This window comes from Dermatophagoides pteronyssinus, unplaced genomic scaffold (genome assembly GCF_027571235.1).
Source record: "Dermatophagoides pteronyssinus isolate colony J.1.1.1.1 unplaced genomic scaffold, Derpt_VIB-CSIC_2022.12 sq0002, whole genome shotgun sequence".
NCBI classification, from domain to species: Eukaryota; Metazoa; Arthropoda; class Arachnida; order Sarcoptiformes; family Pyroglyphidae; genus Dermatophagoides; species Dermatophagoides pteronyssinus.
The window spans coordinates 1,150,890-1,174,309 of record NW_027461526.1 but is presented as its reverse complement, the minus strand read 5'-3'; the positions used below and the strand labels follow the sequence as shown (position 1 = coordinate 1,174,309).

The window sequence follows — 23,420 nt, the reverse complement described above, 5'->3', positions numbered from 1 at the left end:
AATTTGCGATCATCACTCACACCACAAAGAAATTTGCGATCGATGTCATGTCCAAAAATAATTTCTTTTAATCGTCAAATGTTTCATTATTGACATTGTTCTATCCGTTTGACCGTAAATCCTAAAACAATAAAATGATTTTGTTTTTGATTGAAAAAAATAAAAAATTTATTTCCATAATAATAATTGTAATGATACAATAGACTTTTTACATATAATTTTTGGAAAAAAAATGAAACATTACAATCAATAAGTTACATTCAGGAAAGAATATTCATATTTGCAATGATTGCCAGTAAAGCCAATTTACCAATAGGGATGAATTTGATAGAGCAGAAAAAAATTACAATCGTTTTCAAAATACATTTTTTTATTGTTAACAACAATTATGAGATAACAAAGTTCAAGCCACATTAATAATAATATTAACACCCACATAAAAAAAAATTCATTCGATAGTGATCCATTATCAAGACAAATATTTATCAATTATTTGATTGGAATTCCATTATATACACAAAATTTTCATTCTAATAGTTTCAGTTATAAACATTCTGATTCCATCATATTAGAAAAAAATATGACTTTTTACAGACATCTCAGTATTATCAATCTATTAACTATTCATTAATTTTGGCTAATGCCTGCTAGTTGTTTGTGTTGAACCAAAAATATCGCAAAAAAGAAACCATAAATATGATTTATTTCTATCGAATCAATCATATATCATTACATAATAGCAACATTAATATCACATTGTTTGTCTCGAATTTGATTTTGGATAATATTTATCTGTACAGCAACAATAACAATAACAATAATAAGCTTTTATTTAAGCACACTGCTAAATTAGCATTTGTGCAACAAATTTAAGAAAGCAACAATAACAAAAAAATGAATAAAAATATTCTTCCCAATTAATTATCATTCTTTAGAGTCTAGACCATCGTTTCTTTTGGTACATCATCATTTTTATCATCAATTTCTTTGTTATTATCATCATTATTGGTATTAATTTTATTTTCAATCTTTTGGTTGTTAAAATGTTTTGTATTGATAGTTATTATCATTTGGTTTGCCTCCTGTTTATTATCATTACTATCATCATTGTCAACACTAATTTTGATAATTTTTTCCATCAAATTATTATTTGTATTATTATTAGAATTACTACTAATTCGTTCGGAATTATCATTATATGAATGTGATTTTAATGTTTTTGTGTGACATTTATCATTATCATTGCCATTATTTTGATTCGAAGGGGTTGGTAATGAAATGATATTCGTATTTGAAATTTTCGATTGATTCATACTTGAAATCGTTGGCGGTTTTGGTTGTAAGGCTATTGTATTGTTGTTGATAGCAGTATTGTTGTCTGTTGATAAAATATTTGTCATTGTTGTTAACGTTGTCGTTGCTTTTACTGCGGTTGATGATCTAGTCGTTGGACGAATTTCAAATATATTCTTAAGGAACATTTGCTGAAATGTTTCACGAAATGCTCGAGACATTCCACAATAGATGGCAAAATTCAAAGGGTATGATATAATGATTAAAAAATTAGAGAATATAATTGTCATTGAAAGAAAATGATCGGATACAATATCAACGGTAAACATATTCTCTGTAACATGTATAGCTGTTGCAACAGCTAATGGTATTTCAACAATCAAAAATACGGTTACAACCACTATCAACATAACAGTAGTTGAATTAGCATCACGTCCTCGATTAGCTTTTCGTTGTATCAGTTGATCATCGGATTGTTGTTGTTTTATCCAACCAGATGAACCATTTCGTTGTTCAGAAGAATGTTGACGATGTTGTTTATTAAGTAATTTATTTCTTGTTTTTTCGGCACGCTTCAATGCATTATATAAAAGAACATTGAATATGACTAATAGTAAACAAGGTCCTATGTGAACAAAGACAATACGAAATACAAAATATGTTCCAAAATAAAGATTCTCGATCGATGTTATCCATTTTGCTATTACTTGACGGCATGCTTTTTGCGGTTCATTGATTATAATTGTTTCATTGTTTGTTTCTAATAAAATTTCTGATATTTCGTTTTTTGTTGACATTAGCTCAACATTGTCATCGTCAAAAATCGATTTCTGTGTTGATGATGGTGTTGGTGTTTGAGGATATGATACCGTAACAATAGTATCAATCCAATGACTTTCAAAAAAACGCAACAGCTGATGGACGGAAGCTAATAAAAATATGGCCAATATGGTGCGTGTAACGCGTTTATTTGTACACCAGACTTTCGCCAATGTCGGATGGCATATGTAAATGTATCTATCGTATAAGTAAATTAATTTTTTTTGTCAGCAAAGTACCGTAATTAATGTAGTAATTAAATATATAACTATGACATTATCATGATGCTAATGGATTGTATAGGGGAAAATAAAATTCTAAATACAAACCTTTGGCAGGCTAATAACAATGTACACCATATTGATGCGGTGTGAAAGAATGTTGGAAGAATTCCACTCATAACATGATAAAGATTACATGATAATGCCGGATATAGTAGAAATTTATAATAGCCTAATGTATACATATAAAAATACCATGGAACAGGAAATATCAATGTTAGTAGATCAGCAACTGCCATCGATAATAATACAAGATTTGTTGGAGAACGCATTGTTGGCCTCGATAAAACCAAAACGATCAATATGTTTGCGGCAAATGTGATAAGAAAAAATATTGGCGTTATATAACCAAACAATACAACACGATAATATACTTCAGGATCGGTGCTTATATCTAACACATTACCCTGGATTGTTATATATTTATTTCGAATGTTTTTAACAAAAAATATTTTTCCGGTCCATAAATTGACATTTATATTGTCAGCCCATAACGAAAACCATAATGTCAAGAAGTGTTGAACATAGAATAAATAACATTGAAAGAAAGAGAAAATAAACAGAATGTAACATTAAAAACATGAAAAAGTAATGTTGTTTAAAGAAAGAAATGATCAGAAAAGATTAATTGATAATAAAATCATTAAAAAGAAAATATTGTTTGACAAAATCGATTATGATGGCAAAAGCATAAAATAGAAGATGAAGATTAACAATTTCTAACACAATTCAAGTGTTTGATCAAAAACAAAAAAAAACACTTTTGTTATTCATTGGATTTTTTTTTATTCTCATCTAAAAGGAAAGTAAATTGCTATTGATGAGAAAAAAATCAAACTAGTAAATGACATCTTAAACAAACATTGACTTTATTAATATTAATAATGCAGAAAAATTCATTTGTAATAAGCTCATAATCATTATGAATTATAGATACAAAAAAGTAAAAAGAATAATTATCTTTTAATAAATAAAAGTTATTCAAACTAGAAAAAAAATAGAAAAAAAGAAAATTCACAAAATTCTAAACTCACAATGATACGATATTTAACCTGTAACATGAACAGAATCTGTTAATGACAAGAAAAAAAACAATAAATATTGATGTTTATTGATCGATGATTCTAAATGTACAATGACAAACGATAAAAATTGCTAAATTTCGTACAAAAAACAATCGATTATTTTGATTTATTTATTAACATTATTTTCGTATATTTTCGATCATCTATTATTTTGTTGATTAATGTGTGTGTGTGTGTACGTTTTTCACATTACAAAACAAATAGATTGTAACAAAATGGCAAAAATAAATAAATATTTAAAGAAAACAGCAATACTGACCTCAAAATTACTATTGTAATCATTATTATTATCGTTCATAGTTGTTATAATAGTGTTCGTTGTAGGGATGGTTGATGTAGCCATCTCGTTATTATAATTATTAATGATTGTTTCGGAATGATTGGCAGACATGATTAATATCTAATTTATTATTATTATTAACATTATATTTAAACAAAAAATTCTATTTTTAACAATATAGAAATGAAATGAGCAAAAAATATAACAACAAAGAATTTGACATTATAAAAAGAATTTGGAAATTTTTTTTTAATCGTTTCCAACTGAAAAAAATGAAAACATTGATGATTGAATGTAATAACAGGAGCAAATCATTAAATGTTATAAAGAATAAAATGTTAAATTCATTTCACACCAGTAACAGTATATTTGTGATGGTCACAGGAAAAAAAATTCCCATTGAAAAACAAAATCAATGATGATGAAAATGGATTTTTTTAAATAACAATTTCTGTTAAAAATTTCATGTCTGTTTTTTATCACACACAATTATTTACATATGCTTATATTTAACACCAAAAGAAACACCAGATATTTTCAAATTGCCCGTTATTGTTGATGTTGCTGTTAATACTATTCTTGTGATGATTTGATGCGTGTAAATCTGTATGTCTTTGCAACGGAACAACAGCAATAGAATTGTTTTGTTTTTTCCATTGATTCTTTAGGTTCACACATTTATAAAACATTAACTCAATTCAGAATAAGTGAAAGTAAAGAGAGTATGAGAAAAAGAGAAATAAATGAATAAAGAAAAATCGTTTTTGACTATTTTTCAATTTTTCATTTTCACAAACTTGCACACACATTTTATATAAGAAACAAATACAAAATCTGATTTTAAGCTACCAAGAATCCATGTGTGTGTGTGTGTGTTTAGACATATGAATCAAATTGAATCCTAAGTGAATTCATTCATTTCAATGATGATGATTATGATGTTGATGATGATGATGAAATAAAATGAAAGAATCGGCAGAAAATCAAATGAGCTTTTTGGTAAACAAACAAAAAAAAAGACAAAAATATTTAGGAAAAGCCTCTGAAATAAATACAGCTAATACGTCCAAATTCTATTGAATTTGAAATGATGATGATCATCTACTTTTTCGTGATGCACATTCCAAAAAAAAGTAAGATGGACGAAAAAAAAAGAAGAAGCAAAAAAAATATATCAAAGTTAATTTAAATCAAAATTTGTTACAATGCACTGTAAACAACACAATATAAATAACACACAAATAAAAAGTAGTTTCAAAATTATTATCAAATAAAATGAAAAAAATGTCTTTACGGATGTTGATAATATTTTTGTGAATATCGGGCACGAGTGATGATTCTCTCGAGTTTTCTTCTCTCTCTCTCTCTCCCCTGAAAACTCCGTTTCCGAAATGTTATTGTTTGATTTGGGAGTTTTTCTCGTTTTTGCTTCCTTTTTCTTTAATGCATCCAAAATCTTAATTTTGAAAATATATTTTTTTTAAAAAAAAAAGTGGTCACAAATTTTTCTACGGTCTGATGGTTTTTTTTTTTTTTTTTGATCTACAAAACAAAAAAAAGTTCAAGTTTATTATAAATGAATCGTTTTCTTTTTTTTGACAATTTCAAAAGAATTTTTTTTTTTTGTTGAGAAAATTGGATGGACCAGAAAAAAAAATTTGCTCAATGATTTTTAAATTAAAAAAATTTCAGTATGACTTCCTGTTCGATATAAGAATCACTTAATAGGATGTTTTTTTTTGTTTAGCCATATGTGTGGATGATGGATGTTCGAAAATGTTTACAAGTAGACATGTTTGATGTTTAGATTTATTTTCACATCGAATCACTTATAGAATACACACAGAATTTGTATTTTTTAAATATTTTTTTTTTTTAGTTTTGAAACTAAACAAATTTTTCAATGTCAAAAAAAATTTAACAATAATTTTTCATCAAATTTTTTAACAACAACAATAACAAAAAAAAAAAAAAATATTGTGGTTATTTTTTCAGTTTCCATTCACGATGATAATGATAATCGATCGATGAACCAATCTCAAAAAAAAAAAGATTCGGCCACATTATTAATTTTGATTTTCGAATCTTTTGTGATCATTGTAAAAATTTACAAACATAAACACACAAAATATGTTTTTTTCACAACTTTTTATTTCAAAATTTTGTAGCTTTTTATATACTTTATACAGAATTCACAGTTAAGAATCAGTGATTGTTTCAATACAAGCAATATGGTGGGTTTTGGTATCAAACATTTTTTGTTTGTTTGTTTGGTTGTTTAGATGATGCCACCAGTGATGTTTTTCAGAGAGTGCGAGATTCGTTAGAAAAAAATGGTATACGTATTTGGTGTTTGTTGAAAAGAATCTCGTCGGTATAAAGGAATGTAAACAAGTACAATTTTCTAGCTAGCTTGCTAGCTGATGGAAAAAAAGAAGGATGATGTTATAATATATCGTTATCACAAAATATGTATGTCATGCGCAGAATACAGAATATTATGAATGATGATGATGATAATACCGGTGAGTCTTCTTCCTATTTATTTTTGCCACGCTTTGACATCTTTTTCCTTTTTTTTTTTTTGCTCTAAACTATAGTCTAGATTAAATCTCGATATCGGATATACATTAAAAAGTATTATTCACTTGAATTCACAACTAATACCAACAAAAAAAGAAAGAAATATTGTCAAAAAATTTTTGTTTGCCTATCTGACATGCAATGATCTTTATCTTTTTATAATTGCTCCTGGAATTTGAATTTTTCCTGTGATGTTGATGATAATTGTTGATCTAGTCGATTCAAAATTCTCTTGACATGATAATCTATAAGATGGTAACGAAAAAATAAAAATAAAGTTTAAAATAAAAAACTTTTGAGACAAAATTGCCGAAAGAATTTGTTCCCCGTTCTAATAGTTATTCTATCGTTCAACAAGAGATTAAATCGATTTGTTGGAATTTAATATTCTTTTTTTTTATTGTAAGATTTTTATATCACTGGAATCGAAACAACAATCATATTTGAATATTCTAATTCTAAAGACAGAATTATTTAGCTTAAGGCATATTGTTGTTGTTATTATCATTTCAAATTTTGTTTTTTCCCTTATAACTTGAGAATATTTGAAATATTTTTTTCAATTTTAATTAATTCTATCAAAAATTTCTTCTATAGACAATATAAACATGATAAACTTTTGATGTTTTGGAACGTTTTTATTTTGAAAAACAATTGAATTCAACAACAACAACAACAACAACAAAAAGTGGAAATTTGAATAGATAATTGGTTTGAGAGAAAAAACTTTTAATTATTTTTTTCGTTTGCCACTCATTCAATCATGTCTGACATTATTATTTCGTATGAATTCGTTATTTTTTACAGTCAAAAAACAAAAACAACAAAACAATCTGTTCAGAATCTATTTGCTTTCAACAAACAAACTTGAGAGTTAGATTTTTTGTTTTGTTTTTAATTTTCAGCTATAAATTGCACCTTTCCAGGATCAACAATTAAAAAAATTATGTGATTCAAGACACGTTTACAATAATATCAAATCACACATGGAAAATAATGAAATTGATATCAACGAAAATGAAAATAATGGACAGTATCATCATGGGATAAAGATAGAATCCAAAACCAAATTAATCTTAAATAAAATAATGAAGCCGTCATTAGCACAAATCATGAACGAATGAAACAATTTTGTTCCATTTCTATTATTATCATTTCATTATTTTTTTTGTTTTGTTTGGTTATAAATTATTGTTCCAAATTTTAGACTTGACAAAGAAATAAATTTCAATTTGTCTCATATATCTCATTATGGGTGTTCATTCTCAGTATTCGACAATTTTAAAGATTCATTTTTAATGTTTTCATAACCTTCATAATAGTTTTTCTTTCATTGTTTTTTCGTTCTGGTTGTCATATTTGCGTGTGTTTGTGTGATGCGACAAACGTTTTTGCCATTCTTGTCATCGTATTTGATTTCATTTCCACTTATTAATTTTTTGTTCATTTTCAAAAAAAAACTCTAATAACAACAAACGTGGAATCAATTCGAAATTTTTCTAAATTTACACAATAAGTTACTTAGAAGACTTATCATCTTGTTTTTTATAATTATAAAAGAAATAGAAGATCATCACCATCACTTATCAACAACATCAATGAAAATATGACGTTTGTAGGCCAGATAAAAAACCAATTCTTGCTTCCCTTGGGTGAAAAATTTATGTTTAAAAAAGGATACATTTTTTCCAAATTCTTTGTAGATAAGAAAAAGGTAAAAGAAAAAACATTGAAAAAAAAATAGAAAATTATTGAAATAAAAAGTTTGGAAAAAAAACTAAAATATTTGAGAATTAAAGAAATTCTATTTTGCAATAATGAAGAAAAATAACTTGTTTTTTTCCATTTCATTTGTTTCGGGTCCATTTGTAAATTTAAAACAATTCCAAATCTATCGTCACCATTTTGTTTTTATTTTCAAATTTGATCCTTGATAAATTTGTGGACAAATGATTTTGTTTCATTGTTTGTTACCTTGAAAAAATTGTTGATTTTTGACAATAAATTAATCTGTTACACTTAATGGATTGATCTGACCTCTATTGGTTGTCGCCTTGGTTGACTTACGTAGAAAAAAAAACTATTACGTTTTGTCTCTCTATCTGTATCACAAATTGTTATCAATTATACAATAATTATATCTTCAGAAAAAAAATCAATGAACGTAGAAATAGTTGGTTGAGAAAAAAAGTCTTGCTTTTAGACAAACACATATATTATTTCAATTGTCTGTCATTGACGTTTCAACTCTTTCATTAGCTAACTTTTTTTGGTTTTTGTTTCATTCATTAATTTTTCAACAACCTGGCTACGTATTATGGTTTCATAGGAAATTATCATTAACAAAATGATTAATGATCGGTTCGATTTTTTTCTGGTGATATATTTATTTCCTATACTTAATTCCATTCATTTCTTTGAACAATTCTGAATGTTATACCTATTTTCCATCATTATAGTCATTGCAATTGACAGTGAGAATATTAATTACAAAAAATGTAAATTTATCATCTTATAATCCATATGGAATTGTAATTTCTCTGGAAATCATTAATATCAGGCATTTTTGCAATAATATTAACAACATCAACAAGAAAAATACTCTCATCTTGATTAAATTCGTGATGATTTGCATAATACCCATTCCATCATTATTTTATATGAGGTAATATTTACCTTCAATGTTGAAATCACTTCAAATTCATAAATAAATCCATTCCATAATTTTCAATTAAATATTATAACCAAAATAACATTTTTGCATACAATTGGATAGCAGAGAATTAATTTTTGTAAAAAAGAATGAAAAATCCTTGAAAATATTCATCAACAACAGCAGCTTTTTACATTTTTCAGACATCATTATCATCATCATGTTTTTTCACATGAATTCATGCAAAGAATCTAAACAATCAAAGATTATTGTGACGACAAATCAACAAACAAAAAATTATTTGTCATCAAGTAAACTTTATCATTGTCATTCGCATCGAAATAACTATTTTCATTGTTTGTCGAAAAGTACTACAAGTAATTTGTTCAAGTTTGAATATGATTGTAAATTTGCAAAAAATCCAATACGACATTGTTCATATTATAATTTGTTACTACATCATACATGTTTATGGATAATTTGTTTAATAGAATTAATGAATATTTTTACAACCACTTTAGCTAAAGATAATATTCAACCTTATTATCATCATAATAGAGGACCAATTTTTATTGACTTCAATCCATTATTTCCATTGAATACAAGATTAAATAATGTAAAAGTTGGTGACAATTTTGTTTATCAAAATTTGAAAAAAAATTCTCGTTTTCCAATCGCCATAATACAACATTTTCCATTATTCAATGATTTTAATTTGAAACGTCAACATGATCAACACCACTATTACCACACCCCTCATCGATTTAATGATCATCGAGGTAAATGTCACATTTTTTTCATAAATTTTATTTACAAAATTTGGTTAGTAATTCTGACAATTTTTTCCTGAATATTATTTATTTATTTAATTATAGATAATATGTACAACCCCATTTATGATTGAAACAATGTTAAATAAAAGAGATGAAAATTTTTGCCATTTTTTGGTTTTAGGCAAAACAAATGCAAATATGAATTATTTTTTATCTTTTTCTTCATTTTAATCTTTAGAAATATCAATGCAGAATGAAAAGAATTCTATATAAAACAAAAAACAAAATTAAAAAAATGAACAATTGTTTGTTTTAGTTTTTTGCCTTTTTTTGAACAAAAAAAAAATAATTTCCTCAAAATTCTCGAAATAATTGAAATGTCTGAAATGCTCTGCCCGTGTGACACAATTCAAACGTAAAGAATGGAAAAAAATCTAATCATTCTGGTATTTACATTGGTAAATTAAATAGCTATGTTTACATATTTTTTAATTTCATGATATTGTTTTGTAACCTAACACAATATATAAAGGTATATGACCGATTCTATTTTTGTCAATGGTAATAATTTTTTATAGTTAGAAAGAATTGAAATAATTTTTGATATTTTTTTTTCTTATCAATAAGTTTAAGGTAGAGAATTAACATCATGCAGAGTCTCAACTTTTTTACATGATAGAAAAAAATTTATTTTAAAAACCAAATAAAACAACTGCCTACGTGATTCGATTGTTTTTTTTTCAATCAACCCTCACACCTTCCTTATGGCTATGATAATATTCTTATCGATAATAGAATCATTAAACAAGAGGAAAAATTGTTTGATAAAATATTATTACGGAAGTTATAATATAATCTCTTTTTTCATTCCTTTAATGAAATTTTTTTTCAAATATCATTTGTTTTGAACCTAAATAGGAAATTTTCCAATCTTCGATAATGGATGGTCAAATGGTTATGGTCGACCTGTATTGACTAAAACCATTGGTGAAATGAAAAAAATTCAATTGGATGAACATCAAAATAATAATGTACAATGGAATAGTAATGATGTTCCTGTGATGTCTCAAGACCGTCATCATAATAGTCTTAATAAAAATGATCATTTTTCTATTACTGACAATAAGGATTTTGAAAAGAATGGCAAATATTCAGGAAAAATAAATAAACCATCCAATTTAATTCAAATCGAACACCAAAAAACACAGTCTATGATGCAGAAAACCTTACCATCGCTAATTACAGATAAGAAATTTATGTCAAACATAAAAAATGGACAGAATTTTATTGACAACAATATTTATGTGAATAGCCGAAATAATGATTCGGATAATAGAAATTATAATGAAAATCTGGACAACATTCCAGATGAACTCAATCATTCGAGTAATCAAATTAAGAATGTTATTTCTGATTCAACAATATTGATTAAAAAAAACAACAACACTAATAACAATGAACAACAAATTGTTTGGGATGAATATCAAAAACAAAAACAATCAATATTTTTGCTTGAAAAACCACAGAAAACAATTCCAATTAAAATCCAATCGATGATTGATCAAATCAGAACACATCCAATGTCAAATATTGATGTCAATAACAATGATAACAACAAAAATATTAAAGTAGTTCCATCTAAAACATTATCCCATTCTGTCGGAAATGATGATGATGATGATGATTATGAACCAAAACATTTGATAGATTGTCATGGAAAACAAAATCAAATTAGACAAAATTCAACGATTTCAAATTATGGTGATGATAGATATGGTTCAGATTCTCAATATCATTATCAAAATGATAATAAAACAGAAATGTTTTTGAATTTAAAAAATTTTACAAATCCTTGGAGACCGAATTCAAATCCAACAGTTCGAATACCAAGACAATATTTATTGTTTGAGCATAATCAAAATGAAAGCCTTCTTCAAAATAACAATAATAATAATCACTATACAAATGATAACGATCAAATGAATATGAATTTCAATCGATTTGATGATGATGATGATAACAATAATAATAACGTTTATGATAAAAATATTTTATCACTATCAAATTTCAATAACAATAATGAACATTTCAATAATAATAATAATGATGAAGCTAAAATGCCATCCAAACAAATAATAGAAGAGCGATATGGCCATCATCGAATGAACGAAAACAATAATAATGATAATAGGGAAAAAATTGATGACGGACATGATGAAAATGAACAAATAGCTATTGATACTGATGACAATACCGATGCCGATGCTGATGATGATGAAGATGATAAAATTTCATCATTTAGATCAAAACAACAAAAACATGACATCAATTCAATTGAACAACAACAACAACAAAAACAAGAAGAACATGGAATAAAAAATGAAACTTTGTCGATCAAAGTAAGTACACAGAAAAATTTCAAATTAAATAACATTACAAATAGAAACTTCAATCTAATACTGTTATTGCGTTGTTGTTGTTGCCGCTTTTATGCAACAAATTTATGACATATTTTTTTCATTCATATGAAAACTAATGGAGGAGTAAAAATTGAAATTGAAATGATTGATGACTTTTTTTTTATTCGATATAAAAGAATCAATAACCAGAAAACTAACGTCAAACTAGAAATATAAATTACATAATCCATATTATAATCAATGATGATGATGATGATCGATTTCTAGAATTTCAAAATAAAATTCAGATAGATACTAAGCGGATACAAATTCCAATACATCGAAAAATTATAAAGAAACATTCTATTTTGTCAAAATATTTTTTTTATTTATTTCATTATTTCTGTATTTTCGTTGTTGTATTTTTTCCATTTCTATGACTTTCCAATATGGCACATCCTTTTCTACAGCCTACAGTCCTAGACAATTAATTTCTGATTTTAATTATTTTTTTTCTCTTTCGCCTAATAAGCAATTGTTTCTTTAGCAATGGCGAAAATTACAAAAATTAGTAAAAATGGAACACATTTGCGGTGTGTAAACAAGATTTTTTCTATTTCTTCTTGATTCTTGTCTAGGTTTCTATATTGAATTCTTTATTCTTTGAGCTTTGGAATCTTTTGTCTAGAATTTTTCGCTTTGTTAGTATCCAGTCAACAATAAAATATCATTCCAATATCTACTTTTAAAATAAGATCATTTTCAAACAGAATTTTTTCCTTTCAATATAATACGAAAAAGGTTTGAATATATAATCAAAAATTTTTCATTTAAAAAAGAATCATTTAAAAATAAAATAAAATTTGGATTCACCTGAAAAAAATTTATTAGAACTATCTCCATATAGAAGAATCAACATTCAAATTATTTTGATGAGTCAATAAAAACAAATAATAAATAAGCAACATTCACAAATTAACATTTGAAATCTTATTTCTTTTCATTTTTTTCAAATCTCACATGGGTATTGTATATTCAATTTGGTGTTTGGTATTTTAGTAATTTGAAATGTTTTTCACTTTTTCATTCCAATCTATTCTGTTTGTGATATATAAAATTAATGGAATGTTGCCATTGTATAAAAATCATTTAGTCATTATGATCATTATTTGAATGAATTATAAAGATTTTCATTTATTTATCTTACTTGTTATTTTGAAAATTTACATGATATTTTTCTTTCATCAACTTTTTCGCTTTATCTTTGTTTAGCTAACGGTTAAAGTATTTCTCATTCTATTATTGATATAAAAACAGTTCGATTCTCGAATTTTTTTTCTGTTCATTCGGACAATCAACGATGGATTAAACAGAGAAAAAACTAAACATCATCTAATTCTACATCCAAATTGAATCAATTTTTTCTTATCGCATAATAACCTCAATTGCATGCAGGTAGAAAATTAAATTTGATAATGTTTTTTTAATTCTTTTACTAACTGATTATAAATTTTACTACTACAGTTCTCAAATTACTAATTATCTTGATAAAAAACCAAAGCATCACAGAATATTTGTCATTATAAGTCGATTTAATACATAAGCTTTTTGTACTTGTTTATTACATTCTTTTTTTTGCTAATGATCTTGATCAATCTTTGTTTGCGTGTGAATCTTTATTTTTATTCTAATTTCTTTATTGATTTCTAAATTTAATTTATCTCAAAAAAAAACTAATTTAATAATAGAAAATAAATTATTTTTAACAAAACAAACAGAATCAAGTTAATTACAGTAATAATAATGATAATAGAAATTACAATAGTTTTTCTTTCCAAGAATTTATGTTTATTTGGGTGTGTGTTTGTTGAAAAAAAAACAGATATTTAGCCAATTGTGAATGTCATCCAGTCGATTAAAATTTATTTTTATTGTTTTTCATTTAGTGTTCATTTTATCTTTTTGATTTTTTATTCCTTTTTTTTGTATTTTATAGATGAACTTTACGAATTGAGTAGCCTAGAATTTTTGAAAAAAAAACTGGGAAAAAAATCAATGATTCTTATCTAATCCTTTTTTTCTATTCATTTATTATTTTTCTCATTTGTTTTTATGTTTTTTTTCTCGTTTTTATGTTCAATTTTTTTTAAATTCTCTGTTTGAAAATAAACAACTACATTAATATATTGATCGTTGAAAACTAAATTGGGCCAATCAAATCCCAAAAAATTACCCACCAGGATTATTCAACCATTGATCGTGGATTTGGATTCATCAAAGCATGGGCATGGGATCGTGGAACAAGAATCGTTACCGAAGAACGAAATCGAAATGAAAATATTTCAAAAAAAATGAATAATGAAAATTTTTTACAAAAAAAACAAACTAGCAGCCAAAAACTTTGAAATATAATAGGATTGAACAACGAATCGACCTTGTAAATATTTTTGTTTATTTATTTTTTTTTGTGAACCCAATTTTGTTATATCAACAAAAAAAAATAAAGATAAAAAGCCAAAAAAAAATTCTAGAACAAGAATGTTCTTTTCCAATCAAAATGTCAAAGCCAAAAAAAATCTAACGATTGACATTCAATATGATTGACTTGAATTTTGCTTTTATTAGGCAAAAAAAAACATTTTTTTATAGATCCTGGAAAAAAACTCGTAATAAACTAGAATAAAATTCCTAATCACCTGAATGCATGAACATAATAAATAAATGTAAAGAATATAACGGTACTCTTTGACAGTTCCATCAACATACATAAAATGTCGTAAAATGTAATATTTATGATTCCCAATAATGAAATGATGATGTTGGTGATGTTTTTTTCTTATTTTTATCATTAAAAGCTAAATATTTACGATAACATTATCATTTAAAATTGAATATAAAGCAAAAAAATTAATAATCTTCACTTTGAATGATAATGAGGAACACTGTTGCTAACATTATAACGATCATCCAAAAAACATGATAATAATGATTCATTCGAACATAATGGTGCAATTTTCATAACCATTCCAGTGAAAATTGATTGTCTCCTTTTTTTCATTTCTGGTTATCAAACATTCAATTTTATTACATCAATCAAAAAAATAAAGAGTGAAAAATATTCCCTTTTACATTCGAAATAGAAGGTAAAATTTGTTTATGGCAATCGAATGTAACGAAATGATTTTTTCCAGAAATTTTTCAATAAAAAATGTTATCACATCAAAAACATGAAGAATGATTTGAAAAATACAAAATGCGTCTTTTCTTTATCATTTTGTTATCATCAATATTTGAATGTCTCAATAAAGGAAGTAGTATATATCATAAATACAAATGAACATTGATTTTTTTGTTGTTTCTGTAAATGAATGAATGAATAAAAAAAACAAAAACAAAAAGATGTGATGTTTGCCTGTATTCGAAACAAAAAACGTTTGTTCAAACTTTTTTTTAGAAAAATGCAGGAAGGAATGAAATTTTGTTCAATATAATAAATTGAACACGCGTATTATCAATATCATTGAAACTATCGGCTACGTTGGCACAATTACAGTGACATTTTATAATTTTCAATTTTTTGTGTATGCATATTTGGCAATCAAAATTAGTCAATCAACAATAAGTGGGAAAAAAAGAAAAAAAAATCTCATTGTTCCAAGATCATGTTAACATTCAGCATATGGAAAATATTTGCATTATCAAATAATGATGTTTGTATACGTTCGAACACGTGGCATTCACGCTTATATTTGAAAATATTTATGATCATATTTGTTTGCTTCATCACAACAACCACAAATATCAATGCTAATCCAATGATTAATATAACCGATCAACAATCCGAAATAGAAGTGAATAATGGTATCAATATTAGCAATAATGTTGATGATAACGAACAAGTAACAACATCTATACCGTCTGTTGAAACAACAACTAATGAATTCATTTCATCAACTGCCGATCAAGAATCTGGAACAACAAAATTGAAAGTTAAAACTACTTTTGCGACATTCGACTTTGATGGTAATTTTACAAAACAATCCCGTTTTCAAATTCATTTATAACTGAATAGATTTCTTTTTCTAAATTATTTATTCAAAACAAAAGTAGATCCAATCTGTGATCCAAAAACTGAAGTATTGACTAATTGTTCAAATGCTTGTCCCAAAACATGTGAATTTTTGGATCGAAAACCATGTAAATCTTTTTGCTGGAAAAGTTGTGATTGTAAACCGGGTTATGTAAAAGATTATGATTTGAAATGTATTCTCCCTGAAGAATGTCCAAGTAAGTAAAATGGTTGTTTAAATTTTAATTTTTGATGAAATTTTTATTTATTTATTTTCAATTCATATCGAAAAGAATGTGAAAATAATGAAAATTATAAAAGATGTGGTTCAGAATGTGAAGTAACTTGTGAAACATATCGAAATCCATTTTCATACTGTAATCGAAATAATTGTAAACGCGGCTGTTTCTGTAATTATGGTTACGTTCGTGATATGTCGAAAAATGGAACCTGTATACCGTTCGCTGAATGTCGTATGTATTAATGAACTATTTATTTATTTATTTTTAGCTGATGTATGAATATTTGTATTTTTTTCGTAAAAGTGTTTCATCACTTTCAATTATCATAATTTATCTATGTTGTATTTTATCTTGGTTAATATCTCTTTGATATTGATTTCTGCATTCTAATTTTCCATCATTAATATTATGAATGATTTTTTTTGTGCATCTCTTTTTTTTAAATATTATAATAGCCAATAAATGTGGTCCAAATGAATATTGGGATGTGAATGGTGAACCATGTATCCGTACGAGAGAAAATCCAAGGCCAAAATGTCTGTTTGAAAAAAGGATTCCAAGTTGCGTTTGTAATACAGGATTTAAACGTGATCCAAATACTAAAGAATGTCGGCCAATAGCAACAGGTTTGTCCAAATCAAGAATTGAAAAGAATTGAATTGTTTATTTGAAGCTAATGGATTTTTTTTAATGAAAAAGAACCAATCAAATGTGAACAAAATGAAATCTATTCGCAATGTGGTTCGGAATGTGCAATACATTGTTCTGATGAAAATAAACGTGAAACATGTCCAACTGTTTGTAATCGTGGATGTTTCTGTAAGGATGGTTATCGTCGTCACGCTAACACATTACAATGTGTACTACCTGAAGAATGTGGTAAAAAGTCGAATGATAATTACGGCAGAACAATAGTGGAATTTGCCTAAAATATGATTCACTATCTCATGATTCTGATTTCAAAAAAAAGCCAAAACTTGGAATTTATCCATCATTTTATGCCATCTATCGTTTCAGTGGCGAATAACGTCATTTTGAATTTTTTTGTTTGTTAATTACAGTGATCATAGATGGCACTGTACAAAGATTCCGATGAAATCTATTATCATTTTATGGCCATTTTATTATCATTAAATATGATTTTATTTTATTTTTCTATCACCATCGTCATCATATCTAAACTATTTGGAATAAATAAGATAATTTTTGTTTTTCATTTCAACAAATGTACAAATGTACATTTTTTTCGAGTCGGAAATATTGAAAAAAATATATAATTCTTTCCTAACTGTATTTGTTGGTTGGTGACAATGCTCGACAATCAACAAATTTGATTGACCATTTTTCTCCATTTTTTTGATCATTATCATCATCATCATCATTGTTGTTGTTGTTTTGACCGACATTCCAAACACACTTGATGAGGCCATCAATGTCGTCATCATGATAATTTGAATAATTTTCTTCTGATTACATAGAAAAAAAACTAACAATTGTCGCCGCAAATGATAATATTTTGCTAACAAAAAGAAATTGATTTCATTCATTTAAATTGATAATAATAATAATTATTTTCATTATTTTAGGCAAATTGTTATCATTATTATTATTGTTGTTGTTGATGTTATCAATTTATGCATTATATAATGAATAAGAAAAGATGAATATCTGATCCATTATATGATTATTTTATAATGAAATTATTTAAATTGTTTGTTCGGTTTAAACAATGCCAAACAACATTTGACATTTTTTTCTGATTTTAATCGATTTTAGATATTGAACAACTTTTGTCAATTCAATCAATCAATATGATGATTTGAATCACATTATTTTTGATTTAAATTTTATTCAAATAAACTTGTTTATTGATAAAATTGCGACAATTTTAATTTAAAAAAAGATGAATGATAAATTTATTGCTTCGTTTTTATCATTTTGATTTTGCATTTATGTTTATGAGTGAGAACAAAAAAAAACGAAATCGCTTAAATCAATTAAATTTGAATATGAATTAAGGAAATGAGAAAAAAAAATCTTATTTAATAATGAATATGAAGATTTTTTCCCGTATTGATTAGATAATAAAAGTAATTTAAGAAATTCAATTAATAAATGGATTAATTAATTAGATAACAAAATGTGGAACGGATGTTGATTTATCCAATATTTGTTTTTCATTCATTGGTTTTATTTGTTTAACCAGAAATTTTGTTTAATTTAGTTAAGCAACTTTGTTATTATTATTTTTTTTTAATTACCTTTAATTTCTAAATAATTTATCATGATAATCTTGACAGGTAAACACTAGACACCATAGTTTGAAATGAAAATTTCAATTTATTTTTCAGCAAGAAACAAATACAATATTTGATTCACACTATCTTGTTATCTCATTTAATATTTAGAAAATAAATATCAAATTTACATTCATAAATGTTGAATGGATAAAAAAAAATTCACAATTAGCCTCATTATCATCGGTTATTTGAATTGCAATGATAGAAAAGCAAACAATCGTTTTGTTGAAATAATAAGAAATAAAAAAAAAGAAAGAAAAAATTTTAAATGATTACTATTTGTCCATCATAAAATCATCGATATATTGATGATAAAAATAATTGCAAGAATTAAGTAAATTAAAAGAAATTGATTCGTCAACAATCTGTTATAATGGCCTGAAGGTTTGATTTGATTGTTTTGTTTTGTCTGTTCAATTTTATTTTCTCTTCATTTGGCCTCAACAACAATAACAACAACAAAATGATTATTCAATTGTAATGGCAATTGTTGTTGTTGTTGTTGTTGTATACACAAATCAAATAATGATCATTGAATAAATCAATTTTCTCGCTATTTATCAATAAGTTTTTTTCTCTTCATTGATGGAAATAAAAAAATTTAATTTGATTTCAATTAAAATGAAATTGATTTTTTTTCTATTTTACAATGCTAACGGATTGAATTTTTCATGTTATTTTCTTTGAATGATTACATGTTCGTGATAATATTGATGATGATTACCATCATAATTGATGTTAAATTTCAATTTAAAGATTTATCATTAATAATGTGTGAATGGCCATAAATGATATGACTGCCATATTCAATATCCAATATAATATTGAAATTTCGTCAGTCAATTGTGATATTGAATTGAATTTTGAATCGGATTGATTTTTTTCTGTTTATGTTTTTTCGTATGATTTACACATTTGAGAAAATAAAAATTAATTGTGATTTTTATTCAATTTGATAGCGGCCAATAATTGATTGCATTGTATTGTATCGTATTTAACATTACGAATGATGATTACAAGAAAAAAAAATCTTATTTTTTTCTTAAAAAGATTTGCACAACCATTCGATAAAAGATGATCTTTTTCATTGTTCGTTTTCGTGCAAAAAGATTCCATAAATTTTATTTTTTCTTGTCGGTATCTACCTTTATTTCACTTCAAAGATTGAATTTAGCAGCTTAAAAAACAGACTCTGGTGATTATGAAGGCGGCCTAAATTTTCATTCACTAAAAAATGAAGAGTCAGAATTAGTGATGAATCATGGGACAACATTGTGGAGACATTTTGTTTTTTGTTTTTGCAACGTGTAATTAAATTGTTATTGCGAAATTCTAACCTTAACAAACAAGCCAAAATTCAATCAATTAATTATTATTTAATGTGAGTAAAAAATAAATAGACAAGAAAAATTTCAGCCAATTTCAATTATAGGGGTTTCATACTAGCAGCAATGTGAATGAAATATTTCAAATGCAATATTTCAGTCCATAAGGCTGAAATGTAGTGAAATATTGCATTTGAAATATTTCATTCACATTGCTGCTAGTGTGAAACCCCTATTATGCTTACACAAAAAAAAAAAGAATATTTCTTTTTTCATATTCCGATTGTTATGTATGGTGTGCAATAATTAATTAATTTTGTCATTAATTATTATTTGAAAAGTTCTCCCGGCCATATTGATGATCCATAAATACATTAACTATTAATGAGATGACATTCTAAGCAACGAAATTCTTTTTTTTTCGATGAAATACTCGAATACTCGATGATTGACGAATTGAATTGAGTTTCGAAAACAATTTAAAAAAAATCAGTAAATTAATTCGTAAATGCACACATAGTAAAATAAAACCTTGATATTATTATCAGATGGCGGCAAGTTTTTTTTGTAGTTGTTCATTCATCATTAGGATAATGATGATTTTGAAAAAAATTCACCATCCATTTGATTAATAATAAGTTAATTGAAATGAAATGGATACATTTTAAAATTATTCATTTTATTTCCAATAACGAAAAAAAAAAATTACAGTGGTACCTCGGTTAACGACGATGATCGGGTCCTGAAAAACCGTCGTTAACCGAAATGTTCGTTAACCGAGGTACGATTTTCCATAGGTTTCAATGGAGAGCGGATAAAATTGATCCGACCTCAGACCTTGATTTCCTATTATCACCTTAAATTCTCGAAAAAAGCCATGTAATCATAATAAACTGATTATTTTTGAATTCGTTCTTATCTAGGCTAATCCATAGACTGGATCTGATAACGGAAATCATCACTTTTCGGTGATAAAAATGAAAAATGTCCCACTTCCCTTAAAAGTTTGCTTCACTGTCATAATTCTTTACCTTTTTTTCTCAAAAAAGAGTTGCAATATGTTTTAGATTGTCTAACGATGGTCACTAAAAAATCCAAATTCATTTGTTTGAAGATCATCACTAAAAAAATCCAAATTCACTTGTTCGAAGATCATCACTAACGAATCCGAATTCACTTGCTTAAAGATCATCACTAAAAAATCCAAATTCACTAACGAAGCAATGTTCTCTGACAAATCCAAATTCACTTGCTTAACGATGGTCACTAACAAATCAAAATTCACTAACCAAGCAATGATCACTGAAAAATCCAAAATTCACTTGTTTAACCATTCCAACAATGGCCAGTAAAGAATTCAAATTCACGTGTTTATAACGATTCAATTCGTTCAAAACGATTGAATTCAAAATGAAATTTTGCAAATTTTAAATCCATTCAAACCCAGGAAATTGTTTTCTTATTCAAATCCGAAATCTTTCAAAAATGAACCATATTCTCCCATAGCACTTTTTGATAACCAATCGAATTTTATTCCTTGATCGATAAGATTTGTTAAACTTTTCATTCTTTGTTGGACTTGTTTCGTTTATGAATTTGAATTCGTTACTTAGTTGAAATTGTTTAGAAAATGAATTTTGATTTGTTAGTGACCATCGTTAAGCAAGTGAATTTGGATTTTTCAGTGATCATTGCTTGGTTAGGAAATTTGGATTTTTCAGTGATCATTGCTTGGTTAGCAAATTTTGATTTGTTAGTGACCATCGTTAAGCAAGTGAATTTGGATTTTTCAGTGATCATTGCTTGGTTAGGAAATTTGGATTTTTCAGTGATCATTGCTTGGTTAGCAAATTTTGATTTTTCAGTGATCATTGCTTGGTTAGCAAATTTTGATTTGTTAGTGACCATCGTTAAGCAAGTGAATTTGGATTTTTCAGTGATCATTGCTTGGTTAGGAAATTTGGATTTTTCAGTGATCATTGCTTGGTTAGTAAATTTGGATTTGTCAGTGATCATCGTTAAGCAAGCGAATTTTGAATCGTTAGTAATCATAGCTGAATAAGGGAATTCAGATTTGTTCAACCAAAAAGAATCATTTTCGGCTAGCGATTATTATATTTGGAACTTGTAATTTTCATGAAATTTCTTGATTAGATATCAATTCTCATAAGTAGGATGTTGTCTTTGTTGAAAAAATCAAATATTTATAATAAATTATACGCAAAAAAATCAAAAAATTGATTTTTTTAAATCGTCGTTAACCGAAAAAATCATCGTTAACTGAGGTAATTTTTTCTCCTGACCCATCGTCGTTAACCGAAAATTTCGTTAACCGAGGTGTTCGTTAACCGAGGTACCACTGTATATCAATCATAACAGCAAATTATCGAGTCGCTTTTTTAATGGCTAGGACCTTTTAGTACCTTTTAGATTGTGTTATGATTGTTATCTCCAATGTTTCTGTCTGTTTGGATAATTGCAATTAACATTAGTAGGCCATATGTTTAGAGAGTAGAGCAGTGATCAAAAAATCAATGATCAGAAAAAAAAGCCGAATAATTTTTTTAGAAAATACAAATCAACAGTAACAAAAAGAAAAATTACTTAGGTGAAGATCGACATCTAAAAAACGCATAAAATAAAAGGTAAAATTAATGCATTAGAAATTGAAATGATAGATTTGTTTTTTTGGGCTTTTAATTAATAATTTTTACTTGGCTTTATTTATATGTTTAACTAAGTATATTTGCAACGACTTTATTTATTTCCTCGTAAGATGAACAAAAAGATTGTTGAATTTTTAAGTTTTTTAATGCTCGTGTTTTTCATGTCAATTATTGCTGTCATAAACGGTGATGGCCATCATTATAAACATTATAACTCTTTTATTTTTGGATTAATTGTGTGGTACAAAAAAAACTTTTTTTTTCTCCTAATTACAATAAATAATTTGGAAAATTGTCAAGATCATTATTGGCTTATCTAACCGTATGTCTGTCATATTTGTGATTTCACAGTTGACTGAATGTTAACATCATTAACAAAATTGAATGAATGATGAATGAATGAATGAATCAACAACAAACGTCAACAAGCAAGTAAACTCCATTATACATCAAACACTAATTATTATGATGAACAAAAAGAAAATAAAGTTTCGAAAGACTTGTTGAAATAATAATCATTATTTCATTTATATTCATTAAGGAATGTTCACGATAAGTAATTGTAAGAATTCAGTAATTTCAAATTATGAAAGCAATCCTTTTTCGCCATAACTATTCGATTGACAATGAATTTATATGTAGAAATTTAATT

At 26.1% G+C, this 23,420-nt stretch overlaps 3 protein-coding genes across 6 annotated transcripts; 2 read left to right on the top strand and 1 right to left on the bottom strand.

Moving 5' to 3' along the window:
* Positions 1-242: 242 nt before the first annotated feature.
* Positions 243-6,151, bottom strand: LOC113797343 (sex peptide receptor-like). 2 transcript variants are annotated; one of them, XM_027347700.2, is made up of 3 exons: positions 3,738-6,151; positions 2,442-2,800; positions 243-2,310 (listed from the first exon to the last, which is right to left on the bottom strand). In XM_027347700.2, the coding sequence occupies exons 1-3, from the start codon at positions 3,867-3,869 to the stop codon at positions 939-941; spliced, it is 1,863 nt and encodes a 620-aa protein (XP_027203501.2). In that variant the 5' UTR covers positions 3,870-6,151; the 3' UTR covers positions 243-938. The 2 variants fall into 2 exon arrangements, with proteins under 2 accessions (XP_027203501.2, XP_075680764.1); XM_075824649.1 differs by lacking the exon at positions 3,738-6,151 and adding an exon at positions 3,428-3,469.
* A 3,017-nt stretch (positions 6,152-9,168) lies between these two features.
* LOC113797428 (uncharacterized) lies at positions 9,169-14,685 on the top strand. 2 transcript variants are annotated; one of them, XM_075824914.1, is made up of 4 exons: positions 9,169-9,773; positions 10,686-12,166; positions 14,407-14,603; positions 14,673-14,685. In XM_075824914.1, exons 1-3 carry the CDS (start codon positions 9,215-9,217, stop codon positions 14,569-14,571), a joined length of 2,205 nt encoding a protein of 734 aa, XP_075681029.1. In that variant the 5' UTR covers positions 9,169-9,214; the 3' UTR covers positions 14,572-14,603; positions 14,673-14,685. The 2 variants fall into 2 exon arrangements, with proteins under 2 accessions (XP_075681029.1, XP_075681028.1); XM_075824913.1 differs by lacking the exon at positions 14,673-14,685 and having other exon boundaries at positions 14,407-14,656.
* An 891-nt stretch (positions 14,686-15,576) lies between these two features.
* LOC113797399 (zonadhesin-like) lies at positions 15,577-17,635 on the top strand. Of its 2 annotated transcripts, none has more exons than XM_027347766.2 (5): positions 15,577-16,189; positions 16,277-16,453; positions 16,529-16,708; positions 16,933-17,103; positions 17,177-17,635. In XM_027347766.2, the coding sequence occupies exons 1-5, from the start codon at positions 15,829-15,831 to the stop codon at positions 17,404-17,406; spliced, it is 1,119 nt and encodes a 372-aa protein (XP_027203567.2). In that variant the 5' UTR covers positions 15,577-15,828; the 3' UTR covers positions 17,407-17,635. The 2 variants fall into 2 exon arrangements, with proteins under 2 accessions (XP_027203567.2, XP_027203566.2); XM_027347765.2 differs by having other exon boundaries at positions 15,578-16,189; positions 16,274-16,453.
* Positions 17,636-23,420: the final 5,785 nt, after the last annotated feature.

Coding starts and splice junctions, on each gene's coding strand:
- LOC113797343 (XM_027347700.2), bottom strand. CDS start 3,869: ATGTCTGCCAATCATTCCGAAACAATCATTAATAATTATAATAACGAG. Junction 2,801..3,737: donor ATTACAATAGTAATTTTGAG/GTCAGTATTGCT, acceptor ATAACAATCCAG/GGTAATGTGTTAGATATAAG. Junction 2,311..2,441: donor TTGTTATTAGCCTGCCAAAG/GTTTGTATTTAG, acceptor CTTATACGATAG/ATACATTTACATATGCCATC.
- LOC113797428 (XM_075824914.1), top strand. CDS start 9,215: ATGTTTTTTCACATGAATTCATGCAAAGAATCTAAACAATCAAAGATT. Junction 9,774..10,685: donor TCGATTTAATGATCATCGAG/GTAAATGTCACA, acceptor GAACCTAAATAG/GAAATTTTCCAATCTTCGAT. Junction 12,167..14,406: donor ATGAAACTTTGTCGATCAAA/GTAAGTACACAG, acceptor ATTACCCACCAG/GATTATTCAACCATTGATCG.
- LOC113797399 (XM_027347765.2), top strand. CDS start 15,829: ATGTTAACATTCAGCATATGGAAAATATTTGCATTATCAAATAATGAT. Junction 16,190..16,273: donor TGCGACATTCGACTTTGATG/GTAATTTTACAA, acceptor TCAAAACAAAAG/TAGATCCAATCTGTGATCCA. Junction 16,454..16,528: donor TCTCCCTGAAGAATGTCCAA/GTAAGTAAAATG, acceptor CATATCGAAAAG/AATGTGAAAATAATGAAAAT.